Here is a 20,985-nt window from a genome sequence, read left to right as displayed (position 1 = left end):
AATTTCTAATGACTTTCTATTTATGGTTTTATTTTTGGCATGTCACCAATTTTCTTGAACTTGTAGGCTATTGAGGAAGACCGGAAGCATGCAGAGAAAAATGCTAGGTAATATTTTTAACCCGTTTTACATACACTACGCTTTCCTTTGCATGAGATTAGCCATTTATAAGACTGAATTGTGATGACACCTCAGAATAAATCTTCTAGCTGTGATTGATGGCTGCTGATAGCTGGTGTGTGCCTTTTTGACCTTTCTCACAACTATTCAATAACTTATGAGCAGTTCAGGGAAAAAAATAGAGCAGCTTTTGTTTGGCATGTTAGAATTTTTAGTAGCGTTAGATTTTATTATGGAGGGCAAGTTTGAACATTGAGTCTTCCTACAGTTTAAGAAGGTGCTAGCCGACTGTAAAGCCGAGAAAGTATGTAAAGCCTGCTTATCTGACCGATTACATTAAGGTAATAATAATCAGCATGGTTACAATATTTGTGGGTATAGTTTCTGATATGCAGAATAAGGCTTGATGTTTTAGATAATGGGTTCTATGATGAGGGTATATTTTGTAGTGATTTCTGTATAGATATGTTATGCTTTGTATGATAAAACAGCAATATTTCACGATCTTCACTAATTTTGAAGACTATGGGAATATAGTTTAGCAGGATATGCCATTACAGCTTCTTTTCCTCTTTTTGTTCTGTAAAATGTTCATTATGCTTGTGCAGTGAAGGTGAAATTCAAAATCAAAGTTTACTACGGACAAGGATTGAAAGTCTGGAAAAAGAATTTGCAGAATATAAAGAAGACTTCCTTAAAGGACAGACGGCGAAGTCTAGTTGTGATCTACCCGACTGTGTTCTTCACAAGGTAACAAACTACAGCATCAAATAAACATTTTCTATATTAATGCCTTTGGGGTAGTATACACAGTCTTTTCAAAATTAAATCCAATAAATTCTAAATGCAGTCTGACTAGATTGCATTCAAGTTCAAAGATGCGTTGCCTCTGAAGACAACCAGATTTCTGCAGTTTAGTGTGGTTGGACTGTTAAAAGATGATTGATATTTACTATTAGTTTCTTTACTTTAATTGCTTTTTGCTCAGTCTTTGGCCTCATTCACACTGATATCAAACCTGCATTTATATGCATTTACGTGCAGGTTATGCTTTTACAATGCTAACATTCACATCTGCAATCAGTCTAGCTGTGTTTATCAAAAATACAATGCAGTGTCCACGATCTGATAAGAGACCCTAAATGTGGCTACATGCAGCTAAACCTACTTTAAAGAACATGTAAATGCAGGAAAAAGGACTCTGAGGAACGCAGGAGATGTCATCTGGAAACAATAAATGCCAGTTCGAAAGAGCCCTTAGTAGTTATTATACAAGGCAAGGTGATATTTGGTTGTATGGGTTTTGAGGTGTGCTCTAAAGCACTGGTCCTCAACTCCGGTCCTCAGGGCCCACTAACAGGCCAGATTTTAAGTATTACCTTGGGGAGATGCAGACTAGAGTACTGCAATCCCTGAGCAGCAAATTATATCCCCTGGGATTTATTTGTTATCTTGCAAACCTGGCCTGTTAGTGGGCCCTGAGTACCAGGGTTGAGGACCACTGCTCTAAAGTGTAGCCACCAAACTCTGAGCGACAGGATTTAGTATATTGTCCTTTTTAAATCACAACTACAGTTAAAACCTTCTTTTTCCTTTTTTTTTGTAAACTCCATAAGTAGCCAATCATAATGTGATCCATTGTACACCCCCTCATGTACTTCCCAATGTGGTAGTCTAGGTCACCTCAACCAATGTAGTGCCATCCCTTCCTCCACGCACATTTTCAACATATTCCTTGTAGAGTTTGAGCTGCACACCATAGACCTTCATGCCGTTTTTATTCCACATTTATTAATCGTGTACATTTTTTCTATAGGGATATCAAGACCGTACAAAGCGTAGGCAGTCTTCAGTAGCCTACAACGTGTTTCTTGACCTTTTTTCAGCCACAGCACCCTTCAGAAAGTACACACAATCTTGTGGCATCCTTGGCGTAAATGTTGCTTAATATAAATGAAAAAAAAAACTTGAGCATGGGACGATACACAGCTGCCTTGAAAACTGCTAAAATGCTGTGGGAGGCCCTGAATACCGCCTACCCTGGAATCCGTATTATGCGTTGCCATGGTTCAGACCGGATACTGTGCAGCTACATTGGTGGTTATGGTGCTGGCAGCCAACTCGCACCATGGCACTGCATGTTGTTGACCCAGGGCAAATGGTGTCCCATATTCAAGCACCCCAGGGGAACTCAAGTGTCTCCACAGTTTTTAAATTCTCTTTGCTAAGAGAAGTTTGACTCTCTTCTCTCCTTCAAAGCTCAGTGGACTAGAGGACAGCCATTTGTGTGTCACAAATAAGAGACTAAAATATAGGCAGGTATCTCCAGGATTTGCACTGCTCAAAAAAAATTAAAGGAACACTTTTTTTAATCAAAATATAGCATGAAGTCAAACTCCTTTGATATTGATCTGGTCAGTTAAGTGGCAGAGGGGGTTGTTAATCATTTCAATTTATTGAAATTACAGGTACACTAGATGGGCAACAATGAGATGATCCCCAAAAAAATGCTTTTACAGGTGGAGGTCACTGTTATTTTTTTTCCTACTGTTTTTCACTAGTTATGCATTTGGCTAGGGTCAGTATCCCAATCTGTAGCATGAGGGGATATCTGGACCCTACACAGGCAGTCCAACTCCTCCATGATAGCACATCAATACCTGCCATTGCCAAAAGGTTGTGCTGGGAGACACAGCAAGCCTCAAGAGCATGGAGGAGATTCCAGGAGACAGGTAGTTACTCTAGGAGAGCTGGACAGGGCTGTAGAAAGTCCTTAACCCATCAGCAGGACCGGTAGCTGCTCCTTTGTGTAAGGAGGAACAGGATGAGCACTGCCAGTGCCCTACAAAATGACCTCCAGCAGGCCACTGGTGTGAATGTCTCTGACAAAACAATCAGAAACAGACTTCATGAGGGTGGCCTGAGGGCCCGACGTCCTCTAGTGAGCCCTGTGCTCACTGCCCGACACTGTGGAGCCTGATTGACATTTGTCAATGAACACCAGAACTGGCTACCCTTAGCGCATGTGAGAGACTTGAAAGGGTCTGGAGAAGCCATGGAGAACGTTATGCTGCCTGTAGCATCATTTAGCATGACTGGTTTTGGTGGTGGGTCAGTGATGATCTAGGAAGGCATATCCATGGAGGGACACACAGACCTCTACAAGTTAGACAATGGCACCCTGACTGCCATTAGGTATTGGGGTGAATTCCTTGGACCCATTGTCAGACTCTGCTCTGGTGCAGTGGGTCCTGGATTCTTCCTGGGGCACAGCAATGCCCGGCTCATGTGGCGAGAGTATGCAGCCAGTTCCTGGAGAATGAAGGAGTTGATACCATTGAATGGCCCCCACGCTCGACTGAAATCTAATAAACACCTCTGGGACATTGTTTTGGTCCATCCGACACCGCCAGGTTGCACCTCAGTCTGTTAAGGAGCTCAGTGATGCCCTGGTCCAGATCTGGGAGGAAAATACCCCAGGACACCATCTGTCGTCAAATTAGGAGCAAGCCCCAATGTTGTCAGGCATGCATACAAGTGTGTGGGAGCCATACAAACTGAGTACCATTTTGAGTTGCTGCAATGAAATTTCAGCAAAATGGACAAGCCTGCTGCATCATTTTTTCACTTTGATTTTCGGGGTGTCTTTGAATTCAGCCCACTGTAGGTTGATAAATTTAATTTCCATCAAATGATGTGGCATCCTTTTGTTCCTAACACATTACTCAGTCCAGATCAGTATGGATATCCAGCATGATATTTTTCCCCATTGAGACCTGATGTGTTTTCAAAGTGTTCCTTTTTAATTGTTTTTAGCAGTGCGTTTGTCATCTGGTTAGCTCAGTAAGAATATGCAGGGGGTCCCAGGGTATTTATGCTTGGAAGGTGGTGTTAATGGTGTCTCACTGTTTGCCAGTAGCTTTAAATAAAAAGTGGGAGACTTCCATTGCATCAGTTAAAGTGGTTCTAAAGTCTTAAGGTTTTTCACCTTTATGCCCTCTATGCATAAAGGTAAAAACCTTCTGTGTTACAGAATCTCCTGCCCCCCCCCCCCCTTCCCCTCCTTTTATTCTTACTAGAGCCTGATCCAATCCAGTGATGTGCACGAGATTGGTGGCTCCCGCTGCAGTCTCCATCATCATTGGGCAGATTGATAGCAGCAGGAGCCATTGGCTCATATCCGCTATCAATAAAATGCTTTTCCAAGCATGGGCGCAGAGCCACCTGTTCTGTGTCAATGGATGCAGACAGGGCGGTTCGGGAGTGAGCCCGCATGAGTACCCCCATGGACCGTGGCTTTCCATGGGGGCACTTGCCGAAGTTGAGGAGCCTGGAGTGCTGGAGGGGAACCCAGGAGAAGAGGATCGGGACTGCTCTGCAAAACCGGACCAAAACCATCTGCACAGAGCAGGTAAGTATACCATGTTTGACAGAAGAAAAATAATAAAAATTAAACTTAAAAAAAATGGGAACGACAATGTTTTTAGACAAAATTGTCTTTTTTTTATTGGGATGAAGGGTGGTTTCTGTTTGCGTTATTGTCGTGGCCATTTTTGAGATTAATAAAGGCTTTTGTATTTTCTTATTGTGTATTCAATTCTTAAGCTGGTTTATGAAGACCCCAGAGGCTCTCCATTATGGTCCTTTTTAACAGTGCAGTCTTCTGGCTTTGTTTTTTTTTTTTATTTTGTTTTTTTGCTAGGGGAGGTTTTTTTGCATAAAGTTTATCAATTTTTTTTTTTAATCTAAAAAAAGCTTTAAAGCCGTATTGAACCCCAAAATAAAAATGTAATTTGTTGTAGCTTACTAATTCTTAGATGTTGTGGTTACATTTCGTTTTTTCTTTTTAGGCTTTTTTTTTTTTTTTACCTGGTGATCTGGCCATCAAGTCTATTATTTTCTAGCTTTATTTACAGCTCAAGCTGTCCAGCAAAAGTGGCAGTTAGTTTTTTGAGAGAATCCATTACACACACACACTGACAGGGATGATTTACAAGGGTCTGTTTTAATGTATGTAAAACTTTTATCCCAAAAGGAAAAATAGCTGTTGCTATAGCTGCCTAAAAAGTGTTCGCTTGAGTTCATCTTTAATTCGTTACTCAAGTCCATCTTAGTCTGCTAGTGCATCTAAACCTACCCCATTGGTGTCTTGCTCCTCCGTAGAGTGGAAGCGACATAAAACAGGAAGTGTTACTTGTGGCAGGGTCACCAGGTGAAAGACAGGAAGTGTTACTTGTGGCAGGGTCACCAGGTAAAAGGCAGGAAGTGTTACTTGTGGCAGGGTCACCAGGTGAAAGGCAGGAAGTGTTACTTGTGGCAGGGTCACCGGGTGAAAGGCAGGAAGTGTTACTTGTGGCAGGGTCACCAGGTGAAAGGCAGGAAGTGTTACTTGTGGCAGGGTCACCAGGTGAAAGGCAGGAAGTGTTACTTGTGGCAGGGTCACCAGGTGAAAGGCAGGAAGTGTTACTTGTGGCAGGGTCACCAGGTGAAAGGCAGGAAGTGTTACTTGTGGCAGGGTCACCAGGTGAAAGGCAGGAAGTGTTACTTGTGGCAGGGTCACCAGGTGAAAGACCGGAAGTGTTACTTGTGGCAGGGTCACCAGGTGAAAGACCGGAAGTGTTACTTGTGGCAGGGTCACCAGGTGAAAGACGGGAAGTGTTACTTGCGGCAGGGTCACCAGGTGAAAGGCGGGAAGTGTTACTTGTGGCAGGGTCACCAGCTGAAAGGCAGGAAGTGTTACTTGTGGCAGGGTCACCAGGTGAAAGGCAGGAAGTGTTGCTTGCGACATTTTTATGTCTTTATTGTAATGCCACTTTTTCAAGACCACTCTGAGAAGTAGGCAAATCGGGACGTGGTGCCATTGAAATAGTTTTTTCGGCGTGTGATTCCCTTTCTTTGAAAATTCCATTCTGTGAACAGATTTTACATTTTACCTGATCTTTCAAGGGGCAAACTACTTGTAAAGCAACTGATAAATCATACAGCCCATTATTAGGGCTTTATCTGACCTGGCAAAAATTGTTTCTAATGTAACCATGTCAAAGTAGACCTAACCATATAGAATGGTGTCCATGGTCTATCGTCACCATAGATATCTTGTGGTCTTTGCAGATACCCGTTAGTCTAAAGTTTTATCTAGGTCAGGTTCACTTGTTTCATTTCAATGTAGCCTGTAGCCAGGCTATGGACATTAAAGCATTTAGTAGCCTGTAGCCAGGCTATGGACATTAAAGCATTTAGTCTTAACACATTTAAAACAAGTCTTCCATGACCTTTGTAGTTGCATGAAATATGGAGCAAATCATCATCCGTTCAAAGCAGAAGCACTGAATTTGTTAAACTACTTACCTCCACAGCAGTGCTCACTCCAATTCCCCTTTCCCAGAGAGCTTGCTGTGTGTTTACATTAGAGAATAGAAGACTGGCAGGCTGCAAAAGTAACTGCTGGTAAAGGGTAGCAGATGGCTCCTGGACAGGTCTGCATTACTTTAGTAAAACGTTTCACACACATTTCAACTGTATGTTTACTGTTTGCCTGGCGTTCAGGTAAAGGTTATGGCAACTTTGTATAAACCATTTTCTCTTTTAGGTGGATGCCAGAGTTAGAGAATCTGTACAAATGATGTTCGGAAGTCAGGCAGATCTGCCAGAATCTCTGCTACAGTGGCTTTCCGCAAACTATGTTCGTAATGTAGATCTTGGTACCAGACTGCAAAAACTAGAATTCCAGATCTTGAAGAATATCACTCACCAGATCTCCATCACAAAGAAGGTGCCAACAGCTAAAGTGGTGGAAAGGGCGGTAACTGGAAGTTTATCTGGTATTACAGAGGAGGTAGGTGGATTTTTTTTTTTTTTTTTTGTTACCTGAATCCCATCGTATGTTAAGTGGTCAGGAAAAAATGATTTTTTGGACAGTATGATTGCTGCTTTATGTACAAATGGGTTTCACCAAATTCCTTCCAGTGCTGCGAGTGATGTGCTGAATGCAGTACAGTGAAAGATAATGTTGTTCGCTCTCCCCCTGTCCCTTTACAGAAATCTTGTATTCTTTTCACAGAATACAAGGGGTTCTGTAAATGGATGACAAAAGATTCTGACGTTTACCACCACTACCTGTCCATTCTGAACATCCTGTGAAAAGAATGCAAGGCTTTTTGTGAATGGAGGAGAGTGATTAACACAATCCTTCACTGTACTATGGCTGGTTTGGGTTGTTTTAGTTGTGCCAGTGAAGTTTTTCCAAAAGCTTGTTGGGGATTGCAGATTGTAAGGGGGGGGGGGGGGGAGTAGCAAGTGAGGATGCACAACAGATATGTTTATTTTAATGTTGAGACCTTGTGTGTTGCCTGACATTGGTATATTGTTGCTGGCAAAAAAGTACCAGTAAATCCCACACATCTTTACTCCTGTAGTTATACAAAACCTAGGTAGAAACGACTCACTATTTATTTTTTTTTCCCCCCTTCCATTTCAAGGATGCACGTGTTCTAGTGAATAATGCATTGAAGCTTTACGCTCAAGATCGTACTGGCATGGTGGATTTTGCACTGGAATCTGGAGGCAAGTTTTGGTTTATCATATTAAATTGGTTTAGATAGGTGACTGTGTTCTCCGGGCATAATTTAAATGAACCTTCTGTACAGGGCTTTCACATATTTAGGTCCTGTGAGATTTCCCATCATTTTTGGGGGAATCTAGCATTCTAAATCATGCCCACAATTGTCATGAGCCTTCTCGGTGATGTGGCAGATGCAATCTGGGGATATACTGTGTTACTCACCTCCTTGCGTTGTGAATACACTGATATTACCTTTTTTTTTTTTTTCTGTATGTTTTATAGATTGTAGTGATAGTGGATCGAACAACCCCCCCCCCATGTAATTTAATACTGCTTTACTGGTTCTTAGAAATGGGTTCTTCAACATGGCCAGTCATGCCAGTAATACTCAAATCCAACGGTGAAAATGCTCACTCATTCTACTGTATGGAGGTTAACATGGTAAATGTTTTGTAGTGCACCTCTGGCAGAACTGAGCAAGGTTGATAACATTATTTGAGATCAGAGTGCAGCATTGTCAGTTCACTTCAGGAAGTTATCTGTTCACTGGGTTTCTGGCAGGATCAGCAAGTATTTATTTTCAAAATACAAAACATATATTTCTGCACAAATTTTTTTTAGCAGATATGAAGAAGGTCAATAGTACGTTTCAGCCCAGATGAGACCAAGCAAGAGAAGTTTAAGGATTTACCTACACTTTTAGAAACCCTTTTTCTCCAAGAAAAAAAGTTTTTAGTGGAACTAAACTCCCCAGTATACTCTCCTTCACCTTCCAGCAATGTTTGCTGTGGTTACATCCCAGCTGCACCTTGATGGGCTGGTGGGGGTTGACATCACGTGCAGGAGTCAGACCAGCACAGCCAGAGATCGTCGGCGATGCATGCAGAGCTGCGCATGCGCAGCTCAGTGTACGTTCAACAGAAAACCAGGAACAGGCAGGTAAGGGTGTATTATTGCAGAAGAGACATTGTATGCATCCTCTGCAGTGAAGAGTTGCCTAATTGCAGTTTTCTGTAGGTGTTGCGTTTAGTTCCACTTTTAAGTGTTACAAAAAAAATTGTAGTAGTCTATTAATGGAGTACTTATGGTTTTTTTTTTTTTTTTCTTTTTTTTGTTTGTTTTTTTGTGCCTATAATAAGGCAAAATGTCACATGAGTCATAATTTGGTACTGATAATACGAAGTCTAAATTTACATTGGAGGGGAAGTTGGCTGTGTTTGTTTATTGTGCTCACATCTGTTTGATACTTGCTGTTAAGTCATGTGTAGTTTTATAATCAACTAAGTTTAAAAATGCGGAATAATTTAATTTCCATTCCACTAGCAGTTTGCATGATCTATTTTGCAAACCTGTTTACATAAAAAAAAAAAAAAAAACTTTCCTCTGCATCAAAACATGTTAGCTTTAGTTGTGGGAATCCCGCACAAATGCACCAAAGCAACTTCTGTACCCTTTTTTGGAGCTGACTTTTACCTGTTTTTGCATAGAGCATTTTTGTGCTTTTTTTAAGTTTGTCACCCAATGCTTATTTCTTTAGCGTGTTTGGGGTACCATTGCACCCGAGCGCACATTTTTAACGTGATCCAGAAATATGGGCAGAATCATGTGGTGCTGCTCAGATAGGAACAGGACCTTAAAGTTCAATTTTAGGTATGGCTTTTTTTTCATTTTGCATAGTTACATTGGTCTAGCTTGGATCAATGTAAGTATGCATATGTCATACCTGACTGATTCCTGTGGAGACAGAGAACCACTCTAGTAGCCACTGCTTCTACTCTGATCCTGGAGATTCTCCAAGTCCTGCATTAAGCAGTTGCTCTGCAGGGAGTCGTTCTCTGCACATGCACCATTCAGAGAACGCTTTGCACTCTTCAGATTGATTGATTGCAAAGCCTTCTCTGATTAGACGAGGTGGAGAAGTAGGGTAGTGACATCACAATCCCCCTCATCCAATCAAAGAGGACTTCTCTTATAGAGTATTCTCAGGTACAATTTGAGCCAATGGATCAGCTTTCTTATCTCTCGTAATTTTGTAGTAAGTGAAATCTGTTCCAGTGAGCTATAACTCCAGGGTTCTGCTTTCCTATCGTGAAACTGAGTGTCAAAAGGGAAGTAAGTAAAACTGCCTATACAGGAGTCACAATTTATTCCCATCTGTATTGATTCCTAAGATTACTTTTGTATCCTCCATTTTTGTAAATTTTCTCTGAATCTGTTAAAGCCAACCTGATTTGTCTGATTCATCTAGGTGGCAGCATTTTGGGTACTCGTTGTTCAGAAACCTATGGAACAAAAACAGCACTCCTAAGTTTGTTTGGAATTCCATTGTGGTATTTATCTCAGTCTCCCAGAGTGGTAATACAGGTGAGGAAAAAATACCTATTTTTTTTTTGATCATGTTTTTATTAGGCAAGTGTTTAGATTTGCGTTGCATATCGCTATGTGTAGCATTGTGTACAAACCACAAAATATCCTACAACTGCACATTAAAAACCAACACACAATGTAGTATTTATAATTGTACATAGCCTCGTATCTATAGAAATTTTAACACGTCTGCAGGGCTTTCAACACCAGGCCAATTCATTTTGGAAAGCACTGTATAGCTTGCCTGGCTGTATGTGTTCTAATGCTTTCATGAAGCAGGATCAAGCATAGCTCAGTTTCATTAGCAAAAAGGGGTGCCAGCAAACCTGAGCTGTATGATCTTACATAAAGATGTGGTCAGATGAGTGGGACAGCAGTATGTTTTCCTTATCTGAGGGTATATGAACACACAACAGTTATTTGGAATAAGATTATGCCATCAGGTCTGATTTCTTGGCCAGCGTTTCTCACATCTTGTACTACAGCCCCAGGGCGGTGATGCCCATCAAGGCAGGCATAAATTAATACATGTTCCGCTTTGATTATTTATTTTTCTTTATCAGTTTGTCAGGAGTCAGAAGACAAAGGATCAGTGAAAATGGTGATCTGATTGAATGCCATGATTTATTTTCTAGTTCATGAACTAACGACTCAAGATATAGAAAAATAAGCCAGTGAATTTGTTTAAATTGTTCTACCAGAGTAGTTTTAATTAATGATGCAAAGTTCTAAATACATTTTTTACAGTTTGTCCTAAGGCTACATTCACACCTGAGCGTAGCGTTTTCACGCGGTTTTACCGCGATTTTTACCGCGATTTACAGGCGTTTTTTGTGCAGGCGTTTTTAGATTGAATAGAGATCAATGGAAAACGCTTGTAATCTGCCCAAAAAGAAGCTCATGTACTTTTTTGAGCATTGGGCGTTTTGCTCACAGCTTCAAAACGCTCAGATGTGAACAGGGACCATTGAAATGAATAGGATTTGTCTTGTTGGGCGTTTTGAGAGCTGATCCTAGAGCAGAAAAACTCCCCAAAAACGCCCCAAAACACCTACATGTGAACGGAGCCTAAAATGTAAAATACAAGTTTAAACAAAAATTTAAATGAAACATTTTTTTGCACTGTATAGGTTTGCCAATGCGAGAAGAATATCATTTTGCTGTAAACTTTTATTCTACTCAGATCATTTACAAGTGTATGCAGAACTATAGGAATGTTCAGAATGTAAATTACTGCTAAAGGAATGCATTAATTATGTTCTTAAAATGAGTGCTTTAGGCACAATATGTAGCTTGAATACCACACTATGTGACTATATAAAGTGCTTCTCAAGCCTGATGGTCTTTCTCTATTGTTCATTGACAGACACAGTCCTCTGATACATATCAGTAGGGTTATACTGCCCCCTACAGGAGTAGGACACTAGGCAGCAAAAAAAGTTCTGGCTATGCCTATGGCTGTCCCAGGGGGTATACCCTCTCTTCCTGCATAGGATGTCCGTTTTAATCTGCCTAGTCAGGAGTAAGGACCTAGTTCCTTGCTGGGATCTCTGGTCCTGGCAAAAATAGTTTTTTTTTTTATGTAGAACATTTTTTAGCTAGCTTTCTCAGGATTTTTTTTCCTGTAAGTTCTACAAGCAACTATGCCTGATCTGAGCCGCAGGCTGGATGTATAGATCTAGTGGTCACCCCAGCCGGCCAGGGCATGCAGACCTAACTCTGCGCTGGGTCGGCTGCGACAGTCTTACTGGACGGGGACTGGCCCCGCGAGTTAAAGTCTAGCCAGGTCGCACACGACCGGGTCTAGGCCCGAGTCACATCGTACCTATTTGGCCGGGGTCCTGTCAGGAGGTGGCGCCTGCCTGTGTTCCTGGTATGGTGAGTAAATGTTCCCCCCCCCCCCCCCTTTCCCCATGGCGGATTTTGGGGTGGATGCGGGCCCCTCCCTGGGACACTCACAATCCGGGGTTCCCCTCTGTCCGGTCATGCACCCCCTCTTCTATTCCCCCCAACCACGCAGGGGGCTGTTTGGTGGGCCTACTCCCGGGGGCTGGGACTACGTTCTCAGGCTGAATGGGGGTCGGGGGGGGGGGGGAGGGTGTCGGCGCCGAGCTAACTTTCGTGCGGGGGAGGGTGGGGAGGTGTCTCGGTCTGTACTTCCAGGGCCCACCTGCTGATCGCTAACGCTATGGAGTCTAGGGGGGCCCCCTGAGGGTCCTCAGTTGCTCCACTTGGGCTGCCATTTTCTTGTAGCCACATGTGCGGCAGAGATCAGCGGCCATCTTGGGACACCCGGTTCAGCCATTTTGCGGTGGATTCTTCTGCTAGGAATCTGTATGGGAGTTCCTGGAGGCGTTCTGTGGGTGGAGCCCCTCCCTTTACCCTGGGCAGTTTCTGATGGTTCCCAGGAAGGAAAGCAAAGTGCCTCCAATCCTGGACCTAAAGGCACTGAATGATTCTGTGCGAATTCAGAAATTTAAGATGGAATCGGTTCGCACGGTGGTGGCTTCTCTACATCAGGGGGATTTCCTGGCCTCCATAGACATCAATCTGTGCAGGTCACCAACGGTTTCTCTGTTTTGCCATGTGAGAGGATCACTATCAGTTTGTGGCGTTACACTTTGGTCTCGCCTCTGCTCCTCGAGTTTTCACGAAGGTGTTGGCTCCAATCCTCACGCTGCTACAGCAGCGGGGGATATCGGTCCTGAGTTAACCTGGACGATCTGCTTCTCTGTGCAGAGTCCCCTACGGTGCTGACAACGAATTGGAAATCACCATCAGAACTCTGTAGGAGTTCGGGTGGATTCTGATCCTTCAGAAGTTGTCTCTGGTCCCTTCCATGAGACTGGGCTATCTGAGCCTGACTTTGAACCCTCAGCCAGGGTGTTTCTTCCTCCGGGAAAAACTCTTGTAACTTCAGACTGCGGTTCAGCGGTTGCTGTCCATCAAATGGTTGTCCCTTCGAACCTGTATGCGAGTTCTGGGACTGATGGTGTCTTTTGAGGCAGTCCCTTTCGCTCAGTTCCACACAAGGATCCTCCAGAGGGAAATCCTTCTCAAATGGAACAAGAATCCAAACTCTGAACATTTGGATCCAGCTGAGCCAGGTCACCAGGGAGTTGCTGATCTTGAGGCTTCGGTCCCCGATGCTCAAGTAAGGAAAATCCTTCCTCCCTATATACTGGACAATTGTCAACACGGATGCAAACCTGTCCGGGTGGGGAGGATTCCTCGGCAGATTCTCTGCTCAGGGAGTCTGATCCCTGGAGGAATCCAGGTTACTGATCAATGTCCTGGAGCTGAGAGCGATCTGGCTTTGCCTAGTCCACTGGACCAAGCGCCTGAGAGGTTGTCCAGTGCACATTCAATCGGACAATGCCACGGCCATGACTTATGTCAATCACCAAGGGGGCACCAAGAGTGTTCTTGCGGTCTTGAAAGTGGCAGGCCTTCTTTGCTGGGCAGAGCACCTTGTTCCAGCCCTCTCCAATGTTCACATTCCAGGAGTGGAAAATTGGCAGGCGGATTACCTAAGTCGACAGGCCTTGGCTGCAGGGGAATGGTCCCTCCATCCAGAGGTGTTCCAGCAGTTGTGCCTCCGTTGGGGCACTCCAGATGTGGATCTGTTGGCGTCTCGAATCAACAGGAAAGTGCAGAGGTTTGTGGCCCGCTCGCGGGACCCTCTGTCACATGCCGCAGATGCGCTGGTGTCCCCGTGGGATCAGTATCAGCTGATGTATGCTTTTCCTCCTCTCAAGTTGCTGCCGAGACTTCTTCGCAGGATCGAGGCGGAAGGGATTCGAGTCATTCTTGTGGCTCCAGACTGGCCTTGCCAAGCCTGGTACTCCGACCTGGTCAGGCTAGTCGCTGACACTCCTTGGAGACTTCCTCTCAGGGAAGATCTACTGTCTCAAGGGCCAATCTTTCATCCTGCTCTTTGACAGCTTGGCTGTTGAAAGACAGGGGCTGAAGGACAGGGGATTATCTGCCTCAGTAATTCCTACTCTGCTTAAAGCGAGAAAAGCGACTTCTAGGAAGATCTATCATCGTATGTGGAAGTTGTATATTGTGTGGTGTGAGTCTCTTGGGGCTCCCACTCGCTCTTACTCGGTGGCTTGGATCTTGGCTTTCCTTCAATGGGGAGTTGATCAAAGGCTGTTGGTCACCCATTCTCTGGTGAGTTAACTTCACCTAGGGGGTGCGACACTTGGTACCTCTGGTGCGACCTCCGTAGCCACCTTTGGACCTTAATTTGATGCTGTCGGTTCTCCAGAAACCTCCCTTCTAAAGCATTCGGGAGATTCCTCTGCTTAACCTATCCCAGAAGGTGGCCTTCTTGGTGGCTATTACTTCTGCGCGCGTGTCGTTGCTGGCGGCATTGTCCGGTCATCCTCCCTGTATGGTGGTTCATAGAGACAAAGTGGTATTTCGTCCGGATCCGTCCTTCCTTCCGAAGGTGGTTTCTAGTTTTCACTTAAATGAGGACATTGTATTACCATCTTTGTGTCCTAAGCCCAAACATCCTAAGGAATATGCTCTGCATATTCTGGATGTAGTTCGGGCAATCAAGGTGTACTTGGCGACTACTGAGTCTTTTCGTAAGTCAGATTTGCTCTTTGTACTCACGGATGGCCCAAAGAAAGGGCTGCCTGCGTCTGCTGTGACTATTCCAGATGGATCAGACAGACAGTGGTGCAGGCTTATTCAATTAAGGGTCAGGTACCACCTTTTCCTGTTAAGGCGCATTCTACTCGGGCGCTTAGTTCTTCCTGGGCTTTTTGCCATCAGGCATCTGTGCTCAAGGTTTGCAAGGCGGCTACCTGGTCGTCTGTTCACACCTTTACTAAATTTTTTAAAGTGGATGTGTTGGCATCAGCTGATTTGGCCGCAAAGTTTTGCAGACTGCTGTTAAGGCTTTTTGGCCTTCCTTGAGTGTTTACGGTTTGTTTCAGGTGGGCCTCATCATGCTGTTCTGATGAGTTCCGTGTTGCCTAGTTGGCTGTGTTTAGCCTTGGGGACTTGTTTTTTTCCGTCTTTTTTCACCCCTCATTTTTGTGGTACTGCTTTGGGACGTCCCTACTGATATGCATCAGAGGACTGCGTCTATCAATGAACGATGGAGAAAACTGGATTTTTGACTTATCGTAAAATCCTTTTCTCTTAGGTTCATTGACGGATGCAGTACCCGCCCCTCTATTTACAGTTGGGTTGGTATTGTTTTCTCTGACACTGCTTTGCTTTGATACTAAACTGACATCCTATGCAGGAAGAGAGAGGGTATACCCCCTGGGACTGCCCATAGGTGTAGCCAGAACTTTTTCTGCCTAGCGCCCTACTCCTGTAGGGGGCAGTATAACACTACAGATATGCATCAGAGGACTGCGTCCGTCAATGAACCTAAGAGAGAGGGATTTTACGGTAAGTCAAAAATCCAGTTTTTACCTTTGTGTAATCTATGCATCAAGTTAAAAAAAAAAAAAAACACCTTCAGTGTGCAGCTTTCCCTTCAGACCTCATTATATGCTCATTGAAGTGAAGAGATCCTGCACAGTGTATAATCAAAACACTGTTGTCCACCAGAGCCCACATAGTAATGAACTCCAAAATCATTTAAATCAATGTGCTGAGTGTTTTCAGTGGGCATATTTTACAGCATAATATATATTGCATAATATATTGTGATATTCTATGCTCGCTAAAAAGGAGAGACTCGTTGTTTAAGCAGTTGTGTCCTTTAAGGCCCATTTCACACGTATGTGACTTGGGACTGCAAAGTCGCATGACAAGTCATACCCCATGATTTCCAATGAGTACTGTTCATATCTGTGCGACTGCAAAGTAGTCCCTGCATTACTTTGGTCTGACTTTGTTGCGACTTGGTTCATAGACCTCAAGATTACACAGGCATTGCATCAAGTCCAGTCAAAATCGTCAGTCGCACGACTTTTTCAGGTTGCACAAGAGTAAAAGGAGCCTTACTGTGTGAAAAATGTCTTGAATAAATACCACAGTTACTCACAAGACTTGAGTGACAAATTTACTAGAAAGGGAAAGCGTAGGGAAGGATTGCATAGAGATTCAAGTGGCATAAAGAAATGGTCCCACTTCGATTTTTTTTTTTTTCTTTTTTTATTATAAGTAGAAAACAGGTAACATACAGTGGACTTTACACAAGGCCAACAACGGCCCAGTGCAAAGAAAACAAAAAATCAAGAAGGCTCAATAACTGTTTCAACACAGTGGTATCAGGGGGAGCTTAGAGTAATTGTAAAAATGACATGATCTTCTTATGAAAGCTCCTGCTGCCAAGCCCAACCTTTTTTCTTTTTTTTTTTTTTCTCCCTTTTTTCCTTTTTTCTTTGTTTTATTTTTCCCAGAGGACAAAGTTGCATGTAGTAATTTGCCCCATCTTCTTGGGTGCTGTCCAAGGCAAGTTGTGATGTCAGACAGGGTGCCTCTTCACCACGACTGTCAATCAGTGGAGCTAGTAAGATGACTATTTTGACTGACCGCTTTTGGACACCTTGGGGGAAGGGTCTGACCTTGCAGAAGCTTTGGACAGCACCTAGGAAGATGGGACAAAGTACTACATGTCCTAAGAAATCAAACGCATTAATAAATTAAGTGTTGTGATGACTTTTTAAGAGTTGCAGCTGATATGTATTGTGGCTCCTAGAGTGGGGAGTAAATCCAATTGTCTAGTCAAACAGTCTTTCTGATTGATTGCTATAGGCTTCTGCTAATAAGTACAAATCGAGAATATTAAATGGCACTTGAAGTTGCTGCAGTTGCAGACGTTAGTACATCAAATTTTTGAAAAGACCATGCTCTAAATTTTGAATTTTCTTTTGCCAGCCTGACATGTATCCTGGGAACTGCTGGGCATTTAAAGGTGCTCAAGGATATCTGGTTGTACGACTATCAATGGCAATTTTCCCAACCGCTTTCTCTTTAGAACACATTCCCAAGTCTCTCTCCCCCACTGGAAACATCACAAGTGCACCCAAGGATTTTGCTGTATATGTAAGTGAACCCTTTTTCATGTATTTAGGTCTCTGGTGTATGCATGATTTTATATTCACAGTATGTTTGTTTCTTGAAAGGGGTTGGAAGATGAGTATCAGGAAGATGGGACAATGTTGGTTCAGTCTATTTATGATGAAGAGGGAGAGCCTCTGCAAACGTTTCAAGTGTCGGTAGGTGGTTCTTTGTGCTGTAACTTTTGTACTTAAATTGAACATGCTTCAAAAATGGCCAGTAAATAAAGATGGCAGTCTAAAACCAACTTTGAAGCCCCACTCTGAGCAAAATATGAACTCCCTTCCATCTACCTCTAACCTTACTGCAAGGATTTCTATGTTTCTTTCCTGAGCAAGATATACTTACCGAAAGCTGGGCATAGCGGGCTAAACAAAAACAGATTCCTCCATCCACACAAGCGAGGTTGATGGAGAAATCTTTCTCGTAGGAGCATTGCTGTAAGAAAATGCTGATTAGTGGCTACAGCCACCGAACAGAAGTTTTCAGCATGTACCATCGGTCTAACGATTGATGTATGTCGAACAGGGAGGGCCACACACACACAGATAAAAAATTCATCTGGTCTCTGCTGAGCCAGCCGAATTGCGATCTGTCTATATCCAGCTTAAGTCCTACATCCAAGTTCCTGGTAGATGCAGTTTGAATGCTGGCAACCGATAATCTGGGGCTGCAAATGTACCAGAGATCACTAGTCCCATCATACTGACGTCACTTTCCTCTGAATCATGAAACTATCCTGTCACTGGACAGCATATAGGAATTGTTCATGTCACACAGGCAGTGAGTGATATGTACACCTGAAGGACAGCACTGGATGTACACAAAGGAAGAGGGAAGATTTGGTACTGGAACTTCACGTGATCACAGCTATAGGTAAGTAAAAAGGGCATTTTAATGCCAGCAATTGGCAATCGGTTTTTCTTAAAAAAAAAAAAAAAATTGCTTTTAGTTATCCCAGAAAGTCCCAGAAGCTCTAAAACTGTGGATAAATACTACAACCATATCTTCAGTGGTCTGAGTCATTTTGCTTTCTGCACTGAGACATGGTGATACATGGATTAAACAAATATGTTGTACCTATATCTGCAATCTTCTCTTCTCTACATCCGTTCAAAGTCCAGAATTTTTACAGTCTGCCTGAGCTTTCAGAAAGCAGGGGGTGGAGAGCTGAAGTTATACTCTGTAGAGCTCAGTGAAGATAGCTGCTGACTGGATACTTGCCTATCTCGATCCAGCGATGTTGCACAAGAGTCTCTGCTGTCCAGGACTCCCTCCTTATTGGCCGAGACCGTGGACGACGCCATTGGCTCCCGCTACGGTCAATCAAAAGTCAGTGAGCAAATGAGGAGGAGCAAGAGGGTGGGACCCCAAAAGAAGAGGATCTGGGCTGCTTTGTGCAAAACCACTGCACAGAGCAGGTAAGTAGAACATGTTTGTTATTTTTATAGGAAAAAAAATGATACTTTACAATCGTTTTAATGTTGGCTGAATGTGAGATGAAAGTCTGTGTGTCTTAAGTTAAATGTGGATTTATCACATCATTTCTTGATGGTGAGGTTTGTTCAAGCTCAGTCACGGAATTACAAGAAAAATGAAGGTCAGAAACTGGCTGCAAAAAAAAGCCAGTTTTTGACTTTAGGTTTGCTTTAAATTTCCTTTAAAGGGGAGTACTTTTGGACATGTTGCCCATAAATTATCTGTTTTGCTGTTTTGAGTGCTGGTATAATATGAAAATCCCCGGATATGTTAAATGCAAACTGTATTGTTTGTATGCAATAAAACTACAACAATAGAAGCTACATACGCTATTTGCATGTTAAGAAACATTGCTTTCTGGAAGTCACCTCAGTTGACTCGCATTGCTGAAAATGTAAATGGATTGGTAGCCCACCACTTACATTTAGCTTATAGTGTAACAGTGTGTAGCTAATAATGTAGGGAGGCATAGTATATGTGGCAAGGAAAAGTGAGTATTTTTTGACACTCGTGCAAAAATGTATAACTGTCTCAAAATAATTACTACTCCCATGGGTTTTTAAGAAAACTACTTGTCCAAAACGGGGTCCCAATCTATTTGTCCATAATGACAATCTAATTGTCCTGCTAAAAAAAAATGTATTGTTCATTCATTGACAGACACAGCACTTCATTTTCTTGACCGTAGAAATATACTGCCCCCAATAGCATTGTAAATGAATGAGACCGTTGTCTCATTTTTATAAACCCATAAATAATTTTTTAGTTAATTATGTCTATGTAAAAATTCGATTTTATTTAAATAGGTTTTGGTAAAAATTGGATTTTTGACTTACCGTGAAATTTCTCTGATGTTCATTGACGGACACAGCACTTCCTCTTCTTGATCATAGGATTATGATGCCCCCTACAGGAGTAGGACACTAGGCCGGGAAAAAAAAACTTGAGCACGCCTATGGGGCAATCCCTGGGGGTACACTCCCACTTCCTGCTATAGGTCTTCAGTTTTTTTTCTGCCTAGTCAGGAGTAAGGACCTAGTTCCTTGCTGGGATCTCTGGTCCTGGCAATTTTTTCTTTAATGGCATTTGTTCCTCCATCTTTTTTATTACACTTCTTTTTGTGGGTTCCAAAAGAGTCCATGAAGCATGTTTCACCGCCTGCCCTCTGAGGCTGCAGGGCCCTCCAGGGTCCAACAACTGTCTTCACTGATGGCAGTCTTGGAGTCCTTGGTGTCCAAAGTAAATTAGGTTAGCCCGTTTGCCCAGGACCAAAAGCGCCCCCCTCTTCATCTGCTTCTTCTGTCTCCTCCGATCCAGAGTCTGATTTGGCCGCTTCGAATGCAAGTTACCCTTCGAGATCTGCATCCACGCACCCTGCATGCTCAGATAGTGAGGATGATTCCTCTAACCGCACATGAAAAGGCGCTAGTGGATACACTGGTTGTATCTGTGTGGGAAACCTTGCATATGGAAGATGCGACTAACGTAGCATCAGAGGTGTGGGTCATCTTTGGCATCCACAGGTCCTCAAAAGCGGCGAGAGTGTTCCCCTTCTCCTTTGACAATATTGTCTCAAAACAGTGGGGGTGCCCAAAACGCACCCTTGCAATCCCTAAGCGTTTTGCAATGTGGTACCTTTTTGAGGACCCCTCCTTAAAAAATGGATGGTACCTTCTGTAGTGGAATCCCCAGTTTCCAGGTTAAATGAAGCCACTGTAATTCCGGTTGAAGAGTCCCCGGTTTTCTCAGACCAGGGGGATAGGCGGTCAGAGGCCTTGACCCGCCATATGTTCACTGTGGCTGGGTCGCCACTTAGGCCGGTATTTACTATTACCCTAATGTCACAAGCTATGACTGAATAGGCTAAAATGCTACGCCGGGACCTGGAGGAGAAACCGCTCCCCCCTGCCTTTTGTGGAGCTGGCGGATCAGTTGGTCCAAGGGCTACAGTTTTTTTATTTGTGACGCCTCTTTGGATGCCGCTCCTCTGATTTCTAGACTGTCTCAGCAGTGGTCCTGCGGCACATTATCTGACTGAAATGCTGGTCTGCGGACCAGGCTTCTAAAAAGGTCTTGTCCGATCTTTCATTCATGGGGATCGCCTGTTTGGAGCTTCCTTTGATGACCTCATCAAAGGCCTCACAGGGGTAAAGAGTACTCTTCTTCCTCAGGCTTCTAAGGGTAAGGAGTCCCATCGCAGACAGGGAATTTTCCTTTTCGGCTCACAAGCGGCCCTCCGCTGGGGGTTCCAAGAAGTCTTCGGGCAAACCACGAACGGGTTCTGCCAGTCCTGTGGACCAGCTTTCCTGTGCATGAAGGGGCTCCCTCACCCATACCTGGGGTGGGGAGACATCTTCGCTGCTGGATCCGTGGACCTCCCTGATCCAGGACAAGTGGGTCCACGTAGTCATTCGCTCCGG

At 43.5% G+C, this 20,985-nt stretch overlaps 1 protein-coding gene across 1 annotated transcript in view; it reads left to right on the top strand.

The window, feature by feature from the left end:
* SUN1 (Sad1 and UNC84 domain containing 1) overlaps positions 1-20,985 on the top strand; it is a 135,659-nt gene that overhangs the window by 107,829 nt on the left and 6,845 nt on the right. Inside the window, exons 16-22 of the mRNA XM_082260650.1 lie at positions 67-107; positions 729-870; positions 6,710-6,955; positions 7,599-7,683; positions 9,930-10,045; positions 16,904-17,071; positions 17,152-17,248. Of these exons, the coding sequence (XP_082116776.1) occupies positions 67-107; positions 729-870; positions 6,710-6,955; positions 7,599-7,683; positions 9,930-10,045; positions 16,904-17,071; positions 17,152-17,248 (895 nt within the window). The remainder of the gene's footprint in view (positions 1-66; positions 108-728; positions 871-6,709; positions 6,956-7,598; positions 7,684-9,929; positions 10,046-16,903; positions 17,072-17,151; positions 17,249-20,985) is intronic.

Source organism: Pelophylax lessonae (assembly GCF_965119305.1).
Source record: "Pelophylax lessonae genome assembly, chromosome: 6".
In the NCBI taxonomy this organism is placed as follows: Eukaryota; Metazoa; Chordata; class Amphibia; order Anura; family Ranidae; genus Pelophylax; species Pelophylax lessonae.
This window is presented reverse-complemented; position numbering and strand designations above follow the sequence as displayed.